This window comes from Carcharhinus amblyrhynchos, chromosome 3 (assembly GCF_965287045.1).
Source record: "Carcharhinus amblyrhynchos chromosome 3, sCarAmb.v2.hapA, whole genome shotgun sequence".
Classification (NCBI taxonomy): Eukaryota; Metazoa; Chordata; class Chondrichthyes; order Carcharhiniformes; family Carcharhinidae; genus Carcharhinus; species Carcharhinus amblyrhynchos.
Genome location: NC_137326.1, coordinates 8170203 through 8188883, shown reverse-complemented (window position 1 = coordinate 8188883; position 18681 = coordinate 8170203). Strand labels below are relative to the sequence as shown.

General features: G+C 44.7%; 1 protein-coding gene across 2 annotated transcripts in view; it reads right to left on the bottom strand.

The window, feature by feature from the left end:
• Positions 1 to 12673: 12673 nt before the first annotated feature.
• The window catches only part of LOC145363507 (rab GDP dissociation inhibitor alpha-like), a 49013-nt gene continuing 43005 nt past the window's right edge, over positions 12674 to 18681 (bottom strand). For both annotated transcript variants that reach the window (XM_080218705.1, XM_080218709.1), the window contains exons 10-11: positions 18219 to 18273; positions 12674 to 15277 (exon numbers count right to left, since the gene is read on the bottom strand). In XM_080218705.1, coding sequence (XP_080074831.1) covers positions 15128 to 15277; positions 18219 to 18273 — 205 coding nt within the window. In that variant the 3' untranslated portion in view covers positions 12674 to 15127. The remainder of the gene's footprint in view (positions 15278 to 18218; positions 18274 to 18681) is intronic.

Here is an 18681-nt window from a genome sequence, read left to right as displayed (position 1 = left end):
GCAAGAAGCTGAAGTCTCTCTCTCTCTCTGTTCTATTTGGAAATTCAAGACAATATTTTGCCTTTCGGAAGGAAAGTGTATCTTTCGAAAAAACTCAATTCCAGTCGAGTGAGATATTAATCTCTGCTGTGTTAAATCTGTAAAAAGAGGTTTATCTATGAAAGGTTTTGGTTTGTTGGAACAGCTTTAATATTCAGTGAAGGGTTAATACATTATTGTGGTTGTTTTCTTTCTGTTTTTCTTTTTTGTGTTTGTAATTGATAAAAGATATTGCTAATTTGCTTTCTATATCTATTAACTATATTCTTAGCTAAACTTTGTTTGATCAAAGCTCCCTGGTGGGTTGTTGAATCATATCAGAAATGAACAATATTATTCTCATCCTAGCCACATTCAAGATGCTAAATTTGTGGATTGGTCTCCAGAAAGCACTTTGGAGTTTCTAACCTGACCCATAACACTTACAATGAGATGCAAAAGTATTGAAGGGACATTCCCTACGTGCAGCCAGTGGGAAACACAGCCCACCACTGGCAGCTGGAGGGCACAATTGCCACCTAGCTTCACAACAACGTCACACCAGTTATTGGTCTTCTGGTCCCATCCACAAAGATACCCACTGCAAGTGCAGAAGGTTCTGGCCAGGGTTGTCTAACTCTACCAGGCCTCTCCTGGAGATCAGTTTGAATGAAAATGTGGTTAAAGTTCAGAAAAGGAAATAACAATCTTCACCTTTGGTCAAGGACGTCAGTAGACTCTCTTAGTTGCACTTAAAGTAAAACTCATCTCAAAAAGGAAATACAATTCTCATTTCTCATTTCAGATACTTTTTACTATTTAATAATCCGAGTCAGCACAGAAACATCCTCACTTTTCGACTTCATGGGATAGTTTAGTTTATTAGCATCACAAGTAAGCCTACATTAACACTGCAATGAAGTTACTCTGAAAATCTCCTAGTCGCCACACTCCAGCGCCTGTTCGGGTACACTGAGGGAGAATTTAGCACGGCCAACGCATCTAACCAGCACGTCTTTCAGGCTGAGAGAGAAAACCGGAGCACCCAGAGGAAACCCACACAGACACGGGGAGAACATGCACGGACAATAACCTAAACCAGGAATCGAAGCTGAGTCGCTAGCGCTGTAAGGCAGGGACTAACCACTGTGCCACCATGTGTTGAGCACAGAACTGCACCTACACTACCTAAAAACTGGCACACACATACAGCAAGCAGGTGTTTCTAACAGAACCCACCTCCACAATCTGATTCTGTTCAATGCACTTGTTCGAAGTTTTTCCAGAGATCATTAGCTCGGGTGATGAAGCACGACGGCCTTTCAAATTAATGATTGTAATTAAGTGATGACTCATTCAAAGAGCAAGAAAATCATAATCCTTTAGTCTCCGTTTTATGATGGTTAAAATTGTCCCTGCTTCAGTGATCAATTACACCACACGGTGCAGTAAAGAACTCTGCAGACCAAGAGTGTTGGTGCTTGTACGTGTTTTTGGCCATGGCAACATAAGAACATAAGAACATAAGAAATAGGAGCAGGAGTAGGCCATCTAGCCCTTCGAGCCTGCCCCGCCATTCAATAAGATCATGGCTGATCTGCTGTGGCTCAGTTCCACTTTCCCGCCCTCTCCCCATAACCCTTAATCCCCTCTCTTATCAAAAACCCATCAACCCGCTTCTTAAAAATATTTAGCGAGGCAGCCTCCACCACTTCAACGGGCAGAGAATTCCAGAGATTCACCACCCTTTGAGTGAAGAAGTTCCTCCTCAACTCCGTTCTAAACCGCCTCCCCTTTATCTTGAGGCTGTGCCCCCTAGTCCTACTGTCTTTTTTGAGCGGGAAGAGTCTCTCCACCTCTATCCTATCCATCCCATTCATCATCTTATACGTCTCAATGAGATCTCCCCTCATTCTTCTAAACTCTAACGAGTACAAGCCTAGTTTATTCAGCCTCTCCTCATAGCTCAATCCCCTCAACTCCGGTATCAGCCTAGTAAACCTCCTCTGCACTCCCTCCAGGGCCAAAATATCCTTGCGCAGGTGCGGCGCCCAAAACTGCACACAGTACTCCAGCTGCGGCCTCACCAATGCCCTATACAGCTGCAGCAAGACCTCCCTACTTTTATATTCAATCCCCCTCGCTATGAAGGCCAGCATCCCATTCGCCTTCCTGACCACCTGCTGCACCTGCAAGCTGGGTTTTTGCGACTCATGCACAAGGACCCCGAGGTCCCTCTGCACCGTCGCCTGCTGCAGTTTTTCGCCACGTAAGTAATAGTCCTTCCTACCATTCTTCCTACCAAAGTGGACCACCTCACACTTGCCAACATTAAATTCCATTTGCCATTTCCTGGCCCATTCGCCCAGCCTATCTAGATCCTTCTGCAGACTCTCCACACCCTCCGCACAATTTGCCTTTCCCCCAATCTTGGTGTCATCAGCAAATTTCGACACCCTGCACTCGGTTCCCTCCTCCAGATCATCTATATAAATGGTAAATAGCTGAGGCCCCAGCACCGACCCCTGGGGCACCCCACTAGTCACCAACCGCCAATCCGAATAGCACCCATTGACCCCCACTCTCTGCCTCCTATTTGACAACCAATCCTCTATCCACGCTAACACCCTACCCCCAACTCCATGTCCCCTGACCTTCTGCAATAACCTCTTGTGAGGTACCTTGTCAAACGCCTTCTGAAAATCCAGAAAGACCACATCCACCGGCTCTCCTCTATCCACTGCCCTAGACACATCCTCATAGAACTCCAGTAAATTTGTCAGACACGACTTCCCTTTAATGAAACCGTGTTGCGTCCGCCCTATCAAGCAATTCCCTTCAAGATGCCTCGCAATTTCCTCCTTAATGACGGATTCTAACATTTTACCTACCACAGACGTTAAACTAACCGGCCTATAATTCCCCGCCTTTTGCCTGGCACCCTTCTTAAACAACGGCGTAACATTAGCCGTTTTCCAAAACAGAGGACAGGGGGGTGGGATTGCCTGAATAAAAGGTTCTCTACTCCTGATAACTATCCAATGGTCTCTGCTGGAAACTGTGCATCTCAGATCAGGATATCAAATATGGCATGTATGTCTTGAAGTCAAACAGCCTGCTCATACAATGTCTAGACTGCACAGGGAAGAAGGTTGGCTCCTTGGAAAAACTGCTTAAAGGGTTTTTGTCAATGGATAAGGCGGTGTGCGACAGCTATTTTGTGCAGAATTTCTACTAAAGTAATTTTTATGCCATTTTGCAGTGGTTGTCCCTTTAAGGGCGACACAGCAAGAGTAAGGCTCGCCTGGTCTCAGTGACCAGTCGGGACTCAGCGTGACAGTTGGAATTTAAATTTAAACATCTGGAATTATAAAGCTAGTCTCAGTGATGGTGACCATGACAACGGTTGTCGATGGTCATAAAACCCATTCACTAATGTTCTTTGATCCTATAAATATTTTAGTGTCACAAGTAGGCTTGCAATGAAATTACTGTAGAGAGAAACACTAATGTCCTTTCGGGAAGGAAATCTGCCATCCTTACCCGGTCTGGCCCATATTCCAAGCCAGAGCAACGTGGTTGACTGCCTCTGAAATGCAATTAGGGATGGGAAACAGATGCTGACCCAGCCAGCAATGCCCACAGCCCATGAAAGAATTATTTAAAATTACATTTATGAACAGTTTGTACTCAGCAAATAACACAAACTCCAAATAACACAAACTCCAAATAACACAAACTCCAAATAACACAAACTCCAAATAACACAAACTCCAGTTGATTTGCTTTGCTTGTGCCAGTGGAATACAAACATTACCCAAGACACTGAACTTTGCTCCTTTAATCCACATGTTTAATCCACCAGAGTTTGTCTTAAAGATAATCCCAACTGTGCAGAAGGAGGCCATTCAGCCCACTAACTCTGCACCGAGCATAATCCCACTCAGACCTTATTCCCATAACCCCACTTATCTACCCTGCTAATCCCCTGACACTCGAGTCAATTTAGCGCGGCCAATCAACCTAACCCGCACATCTTTGGACCGTGGGAGGAAACCAGAGCACCTGGCGGAAACCCACACAGACATGGGGAGAATGTGCAAACTCCGCACAGACAGTGACCCGAGGCGGGAATCGAACCCAGGCTCCTGGCACCGTGAGGCAGCAGTGCTGACCAGGGTGCCTTTTTGAAAGGTTGCAAGCCATTGCCCCATGCATATCTGAAAGGGGGAAATTCACACTCAGTCACATACTGAATCGGTGCCCTGATCATCTGCTTCTCCAACCCTCAGACCAGAGAGCTGAGAACGCCAGCATCGAGGCAAATTGGCAGAAATTATACTCTTAAAGCAGAGAAGCTTAAAATGACTTGTATAAAAAGAGCTCCTTTCGTTGCAATTTAAAGATATTAGTTAGATCCAGTTAGCAGCATTCTGGTCCTGTAGTCAGTTCTGGAGTGTAAAATCTCCACACTACTGAGGGAGTGCTTCACTGTCAGAGAGACAGCATCTTTCAAATGAACCACTGAACAAACGCCCCTCTGTGTGCCTGTGTGAACTCAGAAAGAGCGACGGGGAGTTCCCCCAATGTTCTGTCGCTTGAGCAATGTCAGTAAAACGAGACACCACGCTACCTGTACAATATCTCATTGCCATGCCATGTGTGGGATCTTGCTGTGTGCAAACTGGCTGACGTGTTTCCTATATTGCAACAATGACCACAGTCTTTCATTGGTTGTGAAGCACCGAGGCCATTAAAAACAAGCCTAAGTAAATTTTATTTATTTATTAGTCACAATTAAGGCTTACATTAACACTGCAATGAAGTTACTGTGAAATTCCCCTCGTCGCCACAATCTGGCACCACTGTTTGGGTCAACGCACAGAACCAGCATGTCTTTCAGAACGTGGGAGGAAACCGGAGGACCCGGAAGAAACCCGCACAGACACGGGGAGAAGGTGCAAACTTCACACCGACAGTGACCCAAGCCGTTATTCGAACCTAGCCCCCTGGCGCTGTGAAGCAGCTGTGCTAACCACTGTGCCACCCCAGTGCTCTGGAGTACTCTGGAATAGGAATACAAAGCAAGTCCTTCATGTATAAAACTATCCTTTTGGCAATGCCACCACAGATTCATTATCCTGAACTCAGCTTTTAATGACCCGCATTAATGCACAGAAATGAATTCTGTGGATAATTGACTGCTGTGATAGGGTTTGATTTTAAATGCCCACCTGGCATGAGGCCCAATGTGCTTCCGAATTCACATTGGGCCACCGCAGTACAGATACATGTCCTGAAAACACTCGGAATCCTCATGCAGGCCACTCCCGATTCCTCACTGCTCATCTCCAATTAGGACCTGATTGGCACCAGAGGAGGTTCACCAGGAACATCTCTCATAGAACCTTATAAACCTCTAACAGGGTAGATTCAGAAAGAATGTTCCCGATGGGGGGGGGTCCAGAATGAGGGCTCATAGTTTGAGGATAAGGGGTAAACCTTTTAGAACTGAGGTGAGGAGAAATTTCTTCTCCCAGAGAGTGATGAATGTGTGGAATTCACTAACACAAAGTAGTTGAGGCTAAAACATTGTGTGATTTCAAGAAGAAATTAGATATGGCTCTTGGGGCTAAAGGGATATGGCGGGGATGGAATCAGGATATTGATGTCACTGATCAGCCATGACCAAAATGAATGGTGGAGCAGGCTTGAAGGGCTGAATGGCCTCCTCCTTCTTCAGGTTTCTATGTTTCTAGGATTCCAGGGATGAAGCATTTGAGCTACAAGGAGAGATTGGAGATGCTTGGATTGGTTTCTCCAAAGCAGAGAAGGCTGAGGGGGGAACATGATTGAGGCGTATAAGGTTATAAGGGGTATGGACAGAGTGAGTTGGACACAGTTCTTTCCCTTGGTTGAGGGGTCAAACACGAGGGGGCAGGAGATTCAGAGGGAATTTGGGAAAACATGTTTTCCTCAGAGGATGATAAGAATCTGAAATACATTGCCTGGGAAAGAGTGGAGGCTGGAAATTTTTACAACCTGTAAAAGGTATTTGGATGAGCTTCTGAAACATCATAACATTCAAGGATATGGGATAAGTGCTGGAAAAAGGGGTTAGTGTGATTTTAGAGGTCGTTATTGTCAGTGCAGACTCGATGGGCCAAAGGGCCTTTTCTACGTTGTGTAACTCTGTACCTTCCAACGAAGCCAAAAATCAACAGGAACTAGAATCACAACTCAAAGAACAAAGAACAATACAGCACAGGAACAGGCCCTTCGGCCCTCCAAGCCTGCGCCACTCACGTGGCTCCACGTCAGGCTTGGTTATTCACCTTTCCACAGTCAGGATAAATTTCATCTCATTCAGACAGTATAAGGAGGTTGTGGAAATCTGGCCTCTTTAAAGGGCCAATTCCTTGAGGACCATGTGATGAGGCCGGACCCAATGGGATGGACCAATTAGGAATAAGGGTGGGGACTGGGAAGAGTTCAGGGAGGAGAACAGAGTACAATGTTTCTGTCAGACTCTTAAATAGTCATCATAGTTTAATAAACCCTTTTCATCGTGGGCGACACATCGAGTCGCCTCCAGTTATGACACTGGCGACGAGGAAAAACTACATCAGTAATCAGGAGATTGCAGGGCACAGTTAGAGGGGGAGGAAAGTTATAATTGAAGCCAAGAAGAAAAAGGTATAGACACCTTTTGAGATGTCTACAATCGCAAAGATTGACAGAGAAGTTAAGAGCTGGAAACAATGTACTGAAAGGTTGTAGCAGATCCATGGCATCCCCGAGCTCTTAGTGCCCGATAATGACACAGCATTTACAACTGAGAAGTTGCACCCATTTGTCAAGTCAAACGGTGAACACATGTTCAGTCAGTCCCTTACCAATCACCCTCGAATGGCTCGACAGAACCAGCTGTACAGACATTTAAAGATTCTCTGACGAAACAAGCAGAGGTCACTGACTTAATGCTCTGCAAGTTTCTTGTTATTGAATACCAACCACTACCTGGTGCTACCATCAGAGTTAGACCAGTTGAATTACCAATGGGACGACACCTAAGAACCCACTTGGATTTGGTGTTTCTGGATTCCATTGGGGAGAGTGGAGGGTAGGCAATCCTCTCAGAAAGAGCTCCCAGACTTGAAGAAAGCAGACAAAAAGTATAAGGTCGATGAACTAACCATGGCTGGAAACTGTGGCAGTGGACCGGTCTGGGCGGCGGGAAGAATGGTCAAGAGAACGTGACCATTTTCATGTGTGTTGGAAGCACATGGTGATTGTGTAAAAAAAAAGACAGCTAGGTCTGATTCAGGGAACCAACAAATGTGTCCCACTGTGGAATCAGGTGTACCAGTTACTGAAGTAGTGATACCTGCGGCCTCTGTGGAGGCAAGGCAGCCTCCGGCTTCAGTAACCGAGGAGAAAGGCAGCATTCGGGATAGGTGTTGATTCTGAACTGAAGAGTTTGCCCTTTGCTTCTGCCAGACAGGGATCATTGGTAGCTGAAGGACCCTGTACAGAGTTGTAGCGCTTTACCGTCTCATGGTTTTGACTTCATCACTTTTGAAAACCCAGATGCACTGGAGGTGATGAACAGAAGATCCCTCCAGGGGCAGCAGATCTTGGTGGACCTCTCTGAGGAAAAGTCAGGAGAATCATAGAATCTGAGAATCTCTACAGTGTAGGAGGAGGCTCTTCGGCCCATCGAGTCTGCACCAACTACAATCCCACCCAGGCCCTAACCCCATAACCCCACACATTTACCCTGCTAATCCCCTGACACTGGGGTCAGTTTAGCATGGCCACTCAACCTAACCTGCACATCTTTGGACTGTGGGAGGAAACCGGAGCACCCGGAGGAAACCCACGCAGACACGGGGAGAATATGCAAACTCCATGCAGAACCAAGGCGGGAATTGAACCCGTGTCCCCGTTGCTGTGAGGCAGCAATGCTAACCACTGGCTGCAGTTCTCAGCTATTTCTGAGACCAGCGAGGCAGCAGCTATGGCAAATGCATCTCTTTTACAACTATGACATTGAGTCTTGGTCTTGTATGAGATCCAACCTCTTTATTTCAGTTCCAGGGATACTCTCTTTCTTATACTGTTTTAGGAAGAGTTCCAAATCCGTTAATTTCCCAGCTAAATTATAATTGGCCAAATTTGTCCTCAACTTTGTTAATTACTCTCTCCTCAGAGATCTGCTTGAACTTGGAAAAAACCTCTTCAGGGCTTCGAACGTGAAGGTGCTCGTTAAAGTCTGTTCCCTTTGCTTTCCTCCACCACTTATTGAACGGGGAAGTGAGTGTTTGAGTGATTTCGCCTGGTTGAGGGGTGCAGCCAGCGCACACTGAAGTCACATGCAGGCCAGACCAGGTAAGAGCGGCAGATTTCCTTCCAGAAAGGAGATTAGTAAACCAGATGGGTTTTTACAACAATTGACAATGATTTCACGGCCACCATGACTTTTAATTCCAGAACTGTGCGCGGTTCTGGTCGCCTCACTACAGGCAGGATGTGGAAGCTATTGAGAGGGTGCAGAGGAGATTTACAAGGATGTTGCCTGGATTGGGAGGCATGCCTTATGGAGATAGGTTGAGGGAGCTAGGTCTCTACTCCCTGGAGAGACGAAGGTTGAGAGGCGACCTGATAGAGGTTTATAAAATGTTGAGAGGAATAAATAGGGTGGATTCTCGGAGGCTATTTCCCAGGGCTGAAATAGTCGCTACGAGAGGACACAGGTTTAAGGTGCTGGGAAGCAGGTACAGAGGAGATGTTAAGGGTAAGTTTTTCACTCAGAGGGTGGTGAGTGAGTGGAATCGGCTGCCGTCGGTGGTGGTGGAGGTGAACTCACTGGGGTCTTTTAAAAGACTTCTGGATGAGTATATGAGTTCTAATGGGATTGGGAGTTACAGATAGTTCTACGGCTTTGTAGGTATGGATGTGATCGGCGCAACTTGTGGGTCGAAGGGCCTGTTTGTGCTGTAGTGTTCTATGTTCTATTTTTGTTTTAATTGAATTCAAATTTCACTATCTGCAATGGTGTGATTTGAACCTGGGACCCTGGAGCATTACCCTGGCTCTTTGGATTACTAATTCAGTGACAATACCACTGAACCATTACCTCGTTTTCTGATAATCAAGAGGCTCGTAGGGTGATAATTGGTCAGATTGGATCTATCCTGCCTTTTGTGGCTAGGACACAACTGGGCAATTTATCATTGTTGGAACAGCCATGCTAGAGGTGTGGCTAGCTCTGGAGCACACTTCTTCAGTACCAATACTGGAATGTTGTAAGGGTCCATGGCTTTTACCATATCCAGTGTCTTGATATCAAATGGAATGAATTGAGTTAGCTGAAAGGCAGCCTCCATTATGCTGGAAACCTCAGGAGGAGGCCACAATGGGTCATCCACTCTGCACTTGTAACTAAAGATGCTTTAGCTCCATCTTTGGCACTGATCTTCTGGGTTCTCCCATTGTTTAAGATGGTATTTGTGGAGCCTCCTCCTTCTGTTAGTTGTTTAACTGCCCATTACCATTCATGACTAGATGTTGCAGGACGACAGAGCCTTCAACTGATCCATTGGTTGTGATGTCATTTAGCTCTGTCCACCACTAACATGGCTTTGGGAGTTTGCATGTTCTGAGAACTAGGTTTCAAAATAAGAGTTTATCTTCTGGTGCAGCTTAGTTACCTGTATGGAAATAGAAATTAGTCCTCGACGCCAGATCTCCTGTTTCCCACTTCTCCGTAAACGTTGCTACGCTAACTTCCCCAAGAACACTCCAGTGACGTCCCTTTGCCGCCCCTACTGGATTTAAATCAATGAGGTCATATAGCAGTGAACGGGGTGGAGGGTGAGATTTGGGGGGATGCATTCAAAAATATTAAGACTGGACCCTGACACTCAGTTAGAGATAATGATGGAGACTTACTGTAATATCATGCTAGACAAACTCTGATGGAACCAAAGTACAAACTTGCCAAATAACCTATCTTCCATGATGCAAACAGCTGGGGAGGTTTATAATCAGCATCTGTTCTTCAACATTCAAAGGTAAGCTGGCTGTCTGCTGCAGTGTTCATCTGTCTCTGTTGCTTATTGGAATGGACGGCCTTTCTGATTAATATGGATACGTGAGAGACTTGTCAGCGACCAAGAGTTCCCAAGTGCAGTTGGCAGTTTCAATAAATCCAACGGAGTAGAGTGCATCAAGCGTCTAAACATCAATATTATTACATCTTATGATCCTGCTCCAGATGTAAGAATCTGGAAAATGGCAAGCTTAACTTTTAATTTTCTTGAGCGAAGCTCTCCATTGCGTTATCTTTCCAATCAGGAGCAAGGCATTGTTTCGTGACAGAAGTATTAACATTTTATAATGGTGGCACTAAGTATGGGTTAAGCAACCAATTCAACTTCTTACTTTGAATGGGCAGGTAATAAATGTCTAAAAATCCTTTCTTGGTTGTAGGCTGTGTGGCTAATGTTGAACATTTACAAGTGATAAGTCACTATTAAGTTACGTAATCATCTTTTACAGATAATTTGACCACAAAAACAAGAGCTCTTGCACCTTCCATTTACTCATTAATAAATGCCCCACTATACTCATAGAAACCCAACCAATAAAACATTAGGTCCAGAGAGTTCAGTATCCGTGCATGAACAATGTTTAGCTACTGCTTGCACAGTTTCAGATGAGAAGGGCACATCTCAAGACTGTAAGACATAGGAGCAGAATTAGGCCACTCAGCCCATCGAGTCTCCTCCGCCATTCAATCATGGCTGACAGTTTTCTCATCCCCATTCTCCTGCCTTTTCCCCATAACCCCTGATCCCCTTATTAATCAAGATCCTATCTATCTCTGTCTTAAAGACACTCATTGACCTGGCCTTCACAGCCTTCTGCGGCAACAGATTCACTACTCTCTAGCTGAAGAAACATCTCCTCATCTCTGTTTTAAAGGATTGTCCATTTAGCCTGAGGATGTGCCCTCTGGTTGTAGCTTTTCTGACTAATGAAAACATCCTCTCCACATCCACTCTATCCAAGCCTCGCAGTAGCCTATAAGTTTCAATAAGATTCCCCCCTCATCCTTCTAAACAACCAGTACAAATCCAGAGTCCTCAACCGTTCCTCATACTACAAGCTCTTAATTCCACAGATCATTCTTGTGAACCTCCTCTGGACCCTTTCCAAGGCCAGCACATCCTCCCTTAGATTCCTTAACTCAACCATCCAACAAGATTGCCCTGGTGTAGCATTCAAGTGTCTCTTAAATGGGTCTACCTGGAAGCTTATTCCACATGCTACTCGTAGTGGTAAAATGATCTCACCCTAATTCAAACTTCGTATTCTGTCCTCTCAACTTAATTTAAAGTAATATTCTGAGTTAACTGTCTCTGGACACTGTGAAAAAGCCTTGTGCCTCTTTTTGTATTGCTGCCAATGCTTGAAATAGCTCACTCATTTTTCAGTGCTGAGTATTCAGACACAGTAATGTGGCCAAAGCAATACAGAATTTTATCAATTCCTCCCATGGTTTTGCTTACGTCTTTGTTGATGTCCATTGGCCGTGCATGTTTAGTCTCAAAATTTACTAAAGCCTCTTGGTGGTTTTCAACTTCTCCATTTAATTTATGTATGTCATTTATTCTTCCCCTATGTGAAGTATTTGGGCTGGTTAGCACTGCTGCCTCACAGCACCAGGGACCTGACTTCGATTCCCAGCTTGGGTCAGTGTGTGGAATCTGCACGTCTTCCCCACGTCTGCGTGGGTTTCCTCCGATTTCCTTCGATTTCCTTCCACAGTCTTAAAGATGTGCTGGTTAGGTGCATTGGCCGTGCTAAATTCTCCCTCAGTGTACCTGAGCAGGTGCCAGAGCGTGGCAACTAGGGGATTTTCACAGTAACTTCATTGCAGTGTTAATACAGGCCAACTTGTGACACGAAAGAACTATGTGACAATTGTTCACATTAAAAAGCAGCTCGAATTGTTCCGCCCATTTACATATCTTACCTAAATCATGCTGTAGTTTGAGCCGATTCCTCCATTCCCACAGCACTCCGTTTGTTTTCATCTCTAAAAATTGGACACTTTGCATTGAGTTTTCAGAACCCAGGTCATTGATGTAAATTTTAAATATTATGATCACACTATCACGTCCCAAAGGATTTTTTTATTATTCATTTGTGGGACATGGAGCATCACTGGCTGGCCAGCATTTATTGCCCATCCCTAGTTACCCTTGGACAGCAATTGAGAGTCAACCAGGCCAGACCAGGTAAGGATGGCAGATTTCTTTCCCTAAAAGGACATTAGTGAACCAGATGGGTTTTTCTTACAAATGGTTTCATGGTCATCGATAGATTCTTAATTCCAGATTTTTGTTATTGAGTTCAAATTCCGCCATCTGCTGTGGCAGGATTTGAACACCGGTCCCCAGCACATGAGCTGAGTTTCTGGATTAATAGCCTAACAGTAATACCACTAGGCCACCGCCTCCCCTCAGCACGGCACATAGTACTTCCCCCTGTGCTGACGTAACTCTTAATGAGTACGGTGTTTCTTGCCAGTCTAATGTCATGGGGGTTCTCAAACGTCAAGGTGGAACGAGAAAGAAAAATGCACGACCTTCCAAGTTCAAAGTTTATAAGAATTGCACAGTGATGTACTTCAATGGGAATAAAATAGGTTATCATTTAAAATAACTAGACAGTAACAAACGATCTGCTTAATTTAGGTAGCCGAACAGCAGACAACCCAATAAATAGACTGCTCAAAACAGTTAATTGACACTAGATGCAAAGATAACTGCAACAATTAGAAGTGGGCAATATATCATTCTATTACATTAATTTGCTCTTCACATGTGCAAAATCACCGAGAGTGGAGACTCCGAAACAAAGCTGGACTGTTGAAAGTTGACCGGAGTTTAACGGCTGGGTTAACTGTTCTGAATGTACAAATAAAATTAAGTTTATCTGCTGACTGCATGTCCCATTTTATTCCATTCAAGAAAAAAAAGAACCTTCAGTGTTACATATGGGTGTATCTGCCACCACTAAAGTCCAAGCACCCAGCTAGTAGATAATACTTTCAATGTAAGATGAGGTATTAAGAAGCAACATCCATACACAACATTGAATTAATTCCAGTTCAGTCTGAGCTACTTAAAGTCTTTATAATTAAAACAAATCTACTTGCACTTTCCCATGAGAAATATTGCCGCCACATAACTATTACAAAGTTGATCAATTTATTAACTCCCATGGGATTGATTCTGGAACCTGTGGTGTCCTCCAGGAGACTGGTCTGTTTGTTCTGTACCTTGTCTCTTTCGCTACTCTTTGGTATTCAAGAAAGATTAGTTTCACGACAATTCGACATGCTCTTCCTCAAAAAAATTATAATTCAATGCATTCACACCCAGTGTTGAGTCACGGTTTCATTTAATTTAGTATTGAAGAGTTGGAAAATGCAAGAAAGTAAACACAGGAACACGAGGAGGCTGTTTCTCTCATTACGCCTCCTCATCTCGGATGTAATCTATCCTACCATTGAGAGCTAATCCCTCAAGGAAAATCCTGTATAAATACTGTCTGATCTTCAAAGATAATCAAACAAAACTCCAAAGGTTTATCCATTGCCGCATTATTCAATCCAAGCCCACTGCCTTCCAGGTAACGAGCCCACCCTCCCACCAGAGGGGCAGATCACTGTCTCCTACAGTGCATTTCGTCACCTCGGTCCAAATCTACCCCAGCTGGACATTTACCTTGCTGGTTCATTTGACAGCATTAGTGGGCGTAGGCTCAAATATTTTAACTGGGACTTGATTTCACAGAAGTGGAAATAAATAAAAATACACACACACACACACACAAATACGAGGCACTATTTAGCAGACAGTGACACAAGGAAGATATCAGCAGAGGGAAGGAGCATCAGTCAGTTACCATTTTGTGACTTACAAATATCTAGCAGTCCACGTGTTCCCTAATCACAACAGAAGTTTGATTTTAACATTTCTTCCACATCACTTTACATCAACCATAAATCCAGTGATCATGTACAACTAGTCTTCTAAGCAACCAACATCCGGGTATCTTGAAATATTATTCTGACTTTACTGTTTCTGACTGGAGTAACTTGTATATCTTTAGACGTTCACCTCAAGAAGCAACTTGTAAAAGGAGGGAGAGTCTGCCTAGCTTAATGGCTCAAAGCTCTCCCCTCCCATCATTAGCTCATCTGTCGGCTTTCAGCAAAACTAAAATTTAAAACGATTGCTGGCCTGTGCCAAATCACGGAAGGCATCGAGAGGACTGATTTCGCCCCCCCCAATAATTCAAAGCAGCAATGCTCCTTGCCAATGTCACTCCGCTTGCTGTAACTGGTGTTGTAATCTGTGCAGCTGGGAAAAGGGGGTTTACACAAATCTCCAGAGGCCTCAGATGAGTGATTGGTGATTTTTTTTCAAATAAGTACTCACAACTTGGGAGATCTTGCCAACATTGATCAGTAACAGTACATGTATTAATAAAATCACCTCGCCATTTATACTGTCAGAGAAAAGAACGAACGGTATGTTGATTCACCCTCAAAAGCAATGCATGGGGGCTCGGGGCGGTGAAATGGAAGATTTACAGCGACAGTTGTTTGCAGCAACCCTCTGCTCACACTAACAGGAAGTGATCAATTTTATTCGCATGCAAAGAGTGGGCATGTGGCGAAATGGGATTGAAAATCATCACGGATAAACCTCGAAGACCAACTCACTATAATGGACGCACTGATGTGAGAAACTTGTCAAGCGTGCAGAATTGTATCTACTTAGTGCAGGGCCATGCAAGCCAGACAGGACTTGTCTTGTCTCCTTTCCTTGCAGCCGCCCCCCCCTCTCACCACGCCCAACATAAGAGAAACATAACATTTGAAAAACAAATCGAAATAAAGAGGCGGCTGCTTCTTTGGACAACTGTACGTATCTCTGGAAGTTGAAATCTAACTCAATAATAGTTCCATCAATATTCTCATATGAAAGTGCTGTGAAGGAACAAAACACAACTTAGTGTATTAAGACTATGCATCATCACCAAACACATCATTCTGTTTGCGCTTCATGTTCTCAAAGTCGAAGTCTGTGCCCGTCATTCGTTTGTAGATGCTTTTTATGTCATCACAAGTGGTCTCAAAATGGGTTGTGGCATCATAAGAACACGAGATAAAAATCTGTAAGTAAAATCCAAGAACAAGCATTTAGGGAAAACATTCTTTGCTACTCCCCCCTCCCCACCCCATCTTTTCCTTTTATAATGCAAATCATTTTTCAGCTTCGTGTTCCAGACTCCAAATGTTAGTGGCCAGACAGAAACCTGCTGCTACAGCTGCCAAACCAATAGTGAAATGTAAGGAATAACACTAATGTACCTTTCCACAAGGCCTGACTTGTATTTCATTCACACTTCCACCTGAGAAAACCAGAAATTGTTGCTGTGGGTGGCACTACTGCCTCACAGCACCGGGGACCCCGGTTCAATTTCAGTCTTGGGTGACTCGCTGTGTGTGGAGTTTGCATGTTCTTCCCACGTCACGTGGGTTTTCTCCAGGTGCTGCGGTTTCCGCCAAGATTCATAAAATCCGACAGAGCAGGAAGCGGCCATTCAGCCCATCGAGTCTTCACCGACCACAATCCCAGCCAGGCCCTATCCCCATAGCCCCATGCATTTACTCAAGCTAGGTCCCCTGACACTAAGGGGCAATTTCGCATGGCCAATCCACTTAACCTGCACATCTTTGGAATGTGGGCGGAAACCGGAGCACTCTGAGCAAACCCATGCAGTCACGGGGAGAATGTGCAAACTCCACACAGACAACGACCAAAGCCGGGAATCGAACACAGGTCCCTGGTGCTGTGAGGCAGCAGTGCTAACCACTGTGTCACCATGCCGCCCAAAAGATGTGCAGGTTAGATGGATTGGCCACGCTAAATTGCCCATTAGTGTCCCAAGATGTGTAGGTTAAATGGATTAGCCATGGGAAAATGTGTGGGGGTTACAAGGATAAGGCAGGGGAGAGGTCTTGGGCAAGATACTCTGTCAGAGTCGGTGCAGACTCGATGGGCTGAATGACCTCCTCTACACTGTAGGATTCTACGATATTCATCGTGTTTCTCTCAAATCTTATTGTATTTTGTATAACTGCATGAAAAGCAGCTTCTTCTTCACAGCTACTGTACAATCTTTTGATCACTTCTATTCAGTCATGGGATATGGGTGTCGCTAGATGGGCCGGCATTTAATGCATTTCTCTAATTTAACACCAACCACAGCTGGAGTCACATGTAAGCCAGGACCAGGTGGGAATATTCATCTTCTCAAACGGCATTAGTGAACCAGATGGGTCTTTACAATAATCGGCAAAGGTTTCATTAAACCTTTACTTCCAGATTTTTATTGGATTCAAATTTCACCATCTACCATGGTGGGGTGTGCAGCCGGGTCCCCCAGTGCATTACCCTGCATCTCTGGATTACTAGTCCAGTGACAACACCAGTAGACCACAGCATAGCTAGATTTTGTTTTGGTGTACTACCCTCATCACTGCTGCAACTTGAAGCAAGGTCAAAGTCAGCCAAGAAATCAAAGTAATTTGAATGGAGATGTTCATTTTCCTTCTGAAAGTGGCCCATTTTATGGTTTATAACACCTTTGGTTGACAATGTCTCCCACACACTCTAACTGAGAGCGTGCACATAGTTAAAAGCAGCGCACTGGACAGAATCTGCAACTCAATCTTGTGCCACTGGGTATTAGCACACCAACATCCTGTGCTATTCACCTTCAATGCAATGCTTCCACTGAATACATCACGCGTGAACTTCCTCAGAGTGGCAATAACAATCAGTTTCCACTCCTCTCCTAGGATTTATTTTTTAGATCTCAAAATGTTTTGGATCCTATCTTGTCCGACCTTGCGACTCAAGCCGGACAAGATCTAGTCCGTGCAGCATGCCCTGGGCTTGGAGTCAAAGGGCAGTGGATCACATCCCTTTTTCATGACACGAGCTGTCATATACCAGGTAGATTTAAAGGTCCAAATGAGTTTAAATGCACCTGACAGGCCAGGAAGGTGGTAAGTGATTTTGTAATAAGTTTATTTATTAGTGTCACAAGTAGGCTGACTGCACTGCAATGAAGTTATTATGAAAATTCCCTTGTCGCCACACTCCAGCGCCTGTTCGGGTACACCGAGGGAGAATTTAGCACAACCAATCCACCTAAATCAGCACGTCGTTTGGACCGTGGGAGGAAACTGGAAATCCTGGGAGGAAACCCACGTGGACACGGGGAGAACATGCAGACTCTGCACCAACACTGACCCAAGCCAGGAATTGAACCCAGGTCCCTGGTGCAGTGCAGCAGCAGTGAAAGCCATTGTGTAACTGCATAAGGCAAGGGGGACTCTGGGGGGAATTGAGTAGGCAGGGTGGGATGAGAATGTGGCCTGGCTAGGGTGGAGGCAAATAGTGTTGCCACTGTGAGGTGTAGGGCTGCACATTGGCACAACAGTTAGCACTGCTGTCTTACGGCACCAGGGACCTGGGTTCGATTCCCGGCTTGGGTCACTGTCTGTGTGAAGTCTGCATGTTCTCCCCGTGTCTGCGTGGGTTTCCTCTGGGTGCTCCAGTTTCCTCCCACAATCTGAAAGATGTGCTGGTTAGGTGCATCGGCCATACTGAATTCTCCCTCAGTGTACCCGAAACGGCGCCAGAGTGTGGTGACTAGGGAATTTTCACAGTAACTTCATTGCAGTATTAATGTAAGCCTACTTGTGACACTAATAAATAAACGTTAAATTTTTACTCTCTTGGAGATGGGGGTGGGAGGATTTCCCTTGGCTGGGCGTAGTCAGGTGGTTGGGGTACCCTGGAGTCACTCTGGTTCTGTGCAATAGTTACACAGAAGTTGTAAGTGGTTAACCTTTTCTGGGTAACTATAGGTCTAACCCAGTCAGAACCATCTGAGGTTTGTGGTTTAAATCATGACTCTGTCAACGTTACGATGCAATGGAGTTCCAGGAAATTCTGTCTTCTCAAATTTGGACCCACGACACAGATAACACACCTTAAATAACCAAAGAAACCCAATTTATGCAATTCTCAGTTCCGTACCTGACTTGCTTTTCCATCATCTGTTGGTTGGTACAAATCACTGATTGAGACAAATCTGGAAGAGCAGATTGGACGAGTTATTAGTTCTTGCTGTCCAATTAAAGAAGAAAACTTTAGAAAACCAAAACTTACAAGAAATAGGAAAAGATAAAGCTGGAAATGCTCAGCACATCAGGCAGCATCAATGCAGAGAAGAGCAGGCAGCATGGTTGCGCCAGGGACCCGGGTTCGATTCCCGGCTTGGGCCACTGTCTGCGTGGAGTTTGCACGTTCTCCCCATGTCTGCGTGGGTTTCCTCCAGATCCTCCGATTTCCTCCCACATTCTTAAAGACATGCTGATTAGATGCATTGACCCAAACAGGCACTGGAGTGTGGTGACTAGGGGAATTTCATTGCAGTGTTAATGTAAGCCTTATTTGTGATAATAATAAATAAACTTTAAAATCAAAACCAAAGTCAGCG